At 51.6% G+C, this 5856-nt stretch overlaps 1 protein-coding gene across 1 annotated transcript in view; it reads right to left on the bottom strand.

The window, feature by feature from the left end:
- The window catches only part of LOC144235826 (doublesex- and mab-3-related transcription factor C2-like), a 42795-nt gene that overhangs the window by 1236 nt on the left and 35703 nt on the right, over positions 1–5856 (bottom strand). The window contains exons 2-5 of the mRNA XM_077769419.1: positions 2608–2826; positions 2377–2525; positions 1580–1716; positions 276–423 (exon numbers count right to left, since the gene is read on the bottom strand). Coding sequence (XP_077625545.1) covers positions 276–423; positions 1580–1716; positions 2377–2525; positions 2608–2822 — 649 coding nt within the window. The 5' untranslated portion in view covers positions 2823–2826. The remainder of the gene's footprint in view (positions 1–275; positions 424–1579; positions 1717–2376; positions 2526–2607; positions 2827–5856) is intronic.

Raw genomic sequence — 5856 nt, forward strand, 5'->3', positions numbered from 1 at the left:
GGGCTGCATGCCCAGCCACTCTCAGGGCCTCAGTTTCCTTGTCTCTTGACACCAGGGCACTGGGCATTTCCTGCTGAGCACGGAGCTCTGACGGTTCACTGAGCAACCACCAACTGCCATCTCTGGCATCAGGCTGAGGAGCTTGGGTGCCTGGGCCCAAGGAGGTTCAACCCACCAACCCAGACCTCTCAGTTAGGCCCTGCTTACCACAGTGTCCTCCCATTTCCCAACCATCCCCACCCCGTGCTGTGCTCTCCTTTCAGGGACCAGGCTACCTGCTGCCGTGCAAGGCTGGAGCAGGGGGATGGAGCCAGAAGATGCCTGAGAGGAGTTTCTCAGCATCAGCAGAGCCTCAGCGGCTTCCAGCTTCCGCTGCCACTCTGAGGAGGCAGAAATCGAGTCCTGATCAGAAGTTACAGGAGCCTGCAATGGAAAGGGTGTAAGAGAATGGGAACTGAAAACCATGCCTCCCCATGTTCTGCAATTGTCTCTTCAGCTCCCGGTTCCGCTCAAGGCCCCACCCACCCCAAGGCCATCTGCCCTTCCCATGTACTAAGCTTGGCCCCTGCCTGGGTCCTCGACCCCGCTATTTTCCAGGATCTGTGGCCGCAGTGAGGACAGGGCCAAGGGTGGTACATGGCTGGAGGGCCAGAGCTGAGCATCTAGAAACAAGGAAGGAGAGGCCAGGGGATCAAACCCTCTGGCAGACACATATTACCAGTACACAGACAGGGCCAGGATTTTGCAGTATCTGGATGTGGGAATCTGAGTGCCTGCTGGCCATTAGTCGTTGTGGCTTGTGCAAGTCCTTTCCCCTGTTTGGCCAGCTTTCCTTTCTATGTCCTTCTTCTATATCTTTCCTGAGACACCCATTCCTGCCAGCAGTTTCAAAACTCTCGGGGCAACAGTGACGAGTGTGGGAAAATACAGGTGTCTGCACTTTAACCTGCAAAGCACCTGGAGAGATGTGATGACTGTCCCTGTCCAGGGACTGGTTCTCACCTCCATACTGCCCAATCTCCATGGAACTTGAAGGACCAGCTTGGCTCATCTCCAGGAAGCTTTCTCTAAGGGCCTCTGGACTCTCCCCTGGGTTTTGTGGCCCTCACCACCATGGCCCGCCTTTCAGCGGGACCTTCTATCCCATCAATCTGTTTCATGTGGAATAACAGCACCCATTCGTTGAAGTCCTGCTATGTGGCACAACTTGGCCTGGTCCTCTTGTCAATGCTATAGGCTTATGATATTGTCCCCATCAGTACACCACTAAGGAAATGGAGGCTTGGAAGTGTAATGTCACTTGTCCAAAGTCTCACAAATAGGAAATGGCAAGGCTGGGAGAACCCTGCCCTTGCCCACTAGTCTGAGATGCTGCCTCCTCCTCCCCTCCTCCTGCTCCTCCACCTCGTCCTTCTCTGCCTCCGACTTCTGGTCCCGCTCCTCTCCTCCCCCTCTTTCTGCTCCTCATCAGTCGCCACCTCCACTTCCCCCTTGTATCTCCCACGGCATCAAGCACAAAGGTTGGCCATGTAATAACACAGTATATAGCTAGCTCTGTGGTCGTTCTCAATTTACGCACATGCTGGACAGGGCAGAGGTCCTGTGGGTCTTCTTGGAAAGAGAAGTTGTCAGTTGCATCTTCAAGGCTGCTGGAGTCCAATATAGAGACAAAGATTTTGGGGCCTGACCAATCAGCAGACCTCTTTGGGTGCTTGCCTGCAGGAGCAGAGAGCGCAGGGTGGAGTGTCAGTACCAGGCCTGCCATGGAGAGGAGACGGGTATGTTGTGGGATGAGGATAGTAGCCCAGAATGTCAGAGCTGGGAAGACCTTGAGGACTAGCCAGTTCCTGCTCTTTATTTTCCAACCGGGGAAATTAAGGCCCAAGGAGAAGTATTATTTCCCCAAAATCATATGGCAGGCTGCAATAGGGCTAGAGAGGGAACCCATGTCTTCAGGACAAAGAGAAAAGAGTCTGGGCAGTGGCTGAGATGGGAACCTCCTCACAGCCTCCAGACTCTCCTTTCCTCCCTGGGGTTGCACAGGGGTGGGCCTCAAACTGGGACATGATGCTCTCCTTCCCAGCTGGGAAAAGCTGAGGACACGTTAGACGAGCCTTTCCCCCCTGAACCCACCCCACTCTACCTCACCCCCAATCTGAGGTCTCATCTCACCGTGGACCATTTCCACCCCCCAGATTGCTCCTTCCCACCAACACTTGGTAGATTATACTGATTAAGTTTTATAGGTGGGGCATCTAACGCCCCAAGGAGTAACTTGCCAAGGCCACATCGAAATTGGGTAGTAGGACTGGTGGCAGAACAGTTCGTGCTCCCTGCACCCAAGCCCAGATGCCCTCCCTGGCCAGAGACACTCACTGACAACTCCTCCTTGAATGGTCAACTTCTGGACATGGCTGTGAGCTTTGGGAGGGGAGGCTCCACTCATTATCAGTCCTTGAGTCAGGTGCCTCTTTAGGCATGCCCCCTGCTCCCTCTTCAAGGCACTCTCAGCAGGCAAGATTTCCCTAAAGTGGGGGATTTCCAGTCTACAGTCAGACACGTTTAGAGAAGCATTCCCCCACCCCCACTGTCAGACACCATACTCACGAGAAGAAGGCACACTTGTGACACTCGCAAGCCTGGAAGGGGCAGGAGTGCTCCTGGTCCTTGATTTGCTCATCGAGGCCGTGGTTGTAGCAGCGGGCACAGCGACTTACAGTTCTTTTGGGGCCAAGTTCGATCCCCCATGGGGCTCCAGTCTCAAGCCCAGTGAGGGGGTCAGAGGTCCAGCAGGGAACAGCAGGCATTTCATTGGGATCCATGGTTCTAGGGCCAGGAGTGGATGTCAGGATAGCCACATGATCCCCTACCCTCAACGTACTTCCTCTGCCCTTCACAATCCCCACCTGAGGTGCCTGGATTCTTCTTCATCCAGCTCACCGCTGAAATCGGATCGCACCCACCCTTCTTGCTCACACAGCCTCCTTCCCAGAAGGCTCCACTCACGCAAAGCCTCGTTCCAGGCAACTCGTGGCATGGTTCCTGTCAACTTTCAATCGAGTCATCATTCTCCTTGCCTACCTTCACTCTACAGAGACCCCGTGTTTAGGCATATACATTCACTCTTGTACCCCCTTCAATGATTCCTGCCCTCCCCTTCTCATGTGTCATCCTGTGTTCTGCTATACCTATTTTTCCTGGCAACCACTTCCATTGTTGTCTCCCTAACCTCCTGCATTTATTCACTCCCTACTCATGACTCTATGGCTCCTGCACTCAATTCTGTTATTAGTCTCATGTACATCCTACGTTCAAATTTCCTCTCACCTCCCATTCTGATCTTCTTCTGCACCCCACTGTAATCTTAACTATTCTCTCCCCCCGCTTAAGCAGAAACTCCTTTGTACCCCATGAGATTATATTATGCTGCTGGATCCCAAGCCCCTCCTTTGATAATTATGTCTTATTCATCCCTTCAATTAGTCATTGACTAGATCCCTGTTGAGCCCCCTGTGGAACGCCAGACCCTGATCTGGTTAACAGCCAACTCCTCAATGCACTAATTGTTTTCTTCCACCAGCACACCCTCTCTGCTTTCATTCAAACCCATGCATTCCCTACACAGCCTCCCAACAATCTCCCATGATTCTCTTCACGCTCCAACAGTTATGCTTGGGTACACCTTCCCCGTCCTCCAAACCCAGGGTGTACCACCTCATCTCCAGGCAGCCCAATAATGCGCTGCCACTACCACATCAAAATCAAAGGCAAGGGCATACGCCCTGCCTCAGGTTCCAGACGCTAGGAGTCAGGGGTCTGAGGCAAGAGATCCACCCATAGGCATGCCGAGGTGGTTGGGTGGGGGTGGGGGTGCGGGACACTGAGTGAGACATCAGGAGCAGGCGGAGGGACCCCACTGAGGTAGAGGAGAGGGGAAGGAGTTGTTATCCAGAACAGGAAGGAGGGAGGAAAGAAGATGTGTGGAGAACGAGGGTTATATTCCCGATGCCACCCTGTGGTTACCTCAGCCTCCAACCACAGCGACAGGAGGTGGGAGGGAAGACCAGTTCTCTCTCCCTTTCCCGCTCTTTGCACAAACGCTAATGAGCTTCCAGCGCAGCTTTCCTCCTCCCACGTCAGTGGACTGAGACCAATGAGCTTCGAGGTCCACCGGAAGTCAGCCACCAAAGTCCCGCCCCCTCGCCCTCCTCCCACTTCTTCACGTGCAGGCTTTACCACGCCTGCCAGTGAGTAACTCCTGAAGTGAGGTGGCGGTTTGTAGTCCCCCAAGCCTTGTTTCCCAGACTTTAGAACGAGGGTTGTCTGCCCGATGCTAGCCTATGGTTACCTCAGCCTCCAACCAGCGACAGGAGGTGGGAGGGAAGACCAGTTCTCTCTCCCTTTCCCGCTCTTTGCACAAACGCTAATGAGCTTCCAGCGCAGCTTTCCTCCTCCCACGTCAGTGGACTGAGACCAATGAGCTTCGAGGTCCACCGGAAGTCAGCCACCAAAGTCCCGCCCCCTCGCCCTCCTCCCACTTCTTCACGTGCAGGCTTTACCACGCCTGCCAGTGAGTAACTCCTGAAGTGAGGTGGCGGTTTGTAGTCCCCCAAGCCTTGTTTCCCAGACTTTAGAACGAGGGTTGTCTGCCCGATGCTAGCCTGTGGTTACCTCAGCCTCCAACCAGCGACAGGAGGTGGGAGGGAAGACCCAGTTCTCTCTCCCTTTTTCGCCCTTTGCACAAACGCTAATGAGCTTCCAGCGCAGCTTTCCTCCTCCCACGTCAGTGGACTGAGACCAATGAGCTTCGAGGTCCACCGGAAGTCAGCCACCAAAGTCCCGCCCCCTCGCCCTCCTCCCACTTCTTCACGTGCAGGCTTTACCACGCCTGCCAGTGAGTAACTCCTGAAGTGAGGTGGCGGTTTGTAGTCCCCCAAACCTTGTTTCCCAGAATTTTCTCGCTTTGGATGTGAAATGCTACATGTGCATGTGTTTTAACTCATGTACTTTGTATTCTATTCTGTAATTTACTTTTATAAAATTCAGTGTGTGTTTTTAAGATTCATCCATAGTCTTGTGTCAGATATTCTCAATCAGGGGACATTCTGCACCCCCAAGGAACATTTGGTAGTCCCGTAGTTCCTGGAGTCAATTCAGTCCGCCTTTGCATATCTCAGCTTCTGAGCTCCCTGTCTGGTTCGTAGTTAAATTTGTCTATTGCTGTGCCGATACTCCAGCATCTTAGTTTTTACCTCTCATCAGGATACCTTGATCCATGGATGGTAGGGCAAGTCCCCACAGCTTATTCATAATCTTCAGGCATATCATTCTTGTTCTTCACCTTTTGCCCTTCCAGCATATGTGTTAGAAGGAACGTGTCATGTTCCTTGAGAACTCACTTGCAACAGATTTGGTATGCATTTTCATTGAATCTGCGGGTCTGTTACGGGAGAATTGGCTATCTTTTTGACACTCAGCCTTCTTAGTCACCAACATGGCATGTCTTTCCATTTATGTGGGTCTTCTTTAACGTTTTAATCCTTTAGTTTACTATTTAGTTTTATCTTTTCTACATTCAGATCTTGTGCATCTTTTAATGTATATCACCCAAGATACTCTAGAGTGTTGTTGCTCTTGTACTGTACTTGATATCTCTTTAAAATGACATTTTCTAATTGTATCTAATTTATAGAAATCCATTTGACATTTTAAAAACTATATTGACCTTAAAGTTGGCCACCATGCTAAACTCTGTGATATCTAATAATTTGTCTTTAGGTGTCTGTGGTTTTCTATGAATTTGTGAGGAAGAGAAGTACAATAATCAATTTACAGGTTTCTTAAGCCTTTACTGGC

The sequence above is a fragment of the Crocuta crocuta genome, unplaced genomic scaffold (assembly GCF_008692635.1).
Source record: "Crocuta crocuta isolate KB4526 unplaced genomic scaffold, BGI_CrCroc_1.0 scaffold206, whole genome shotgun sequence".
NCBI lineage: Eukaryota > Metazoa > Chordata > Mammalia > Carnivora > Hyaenidae > Crocuta > Crocuta crocuta.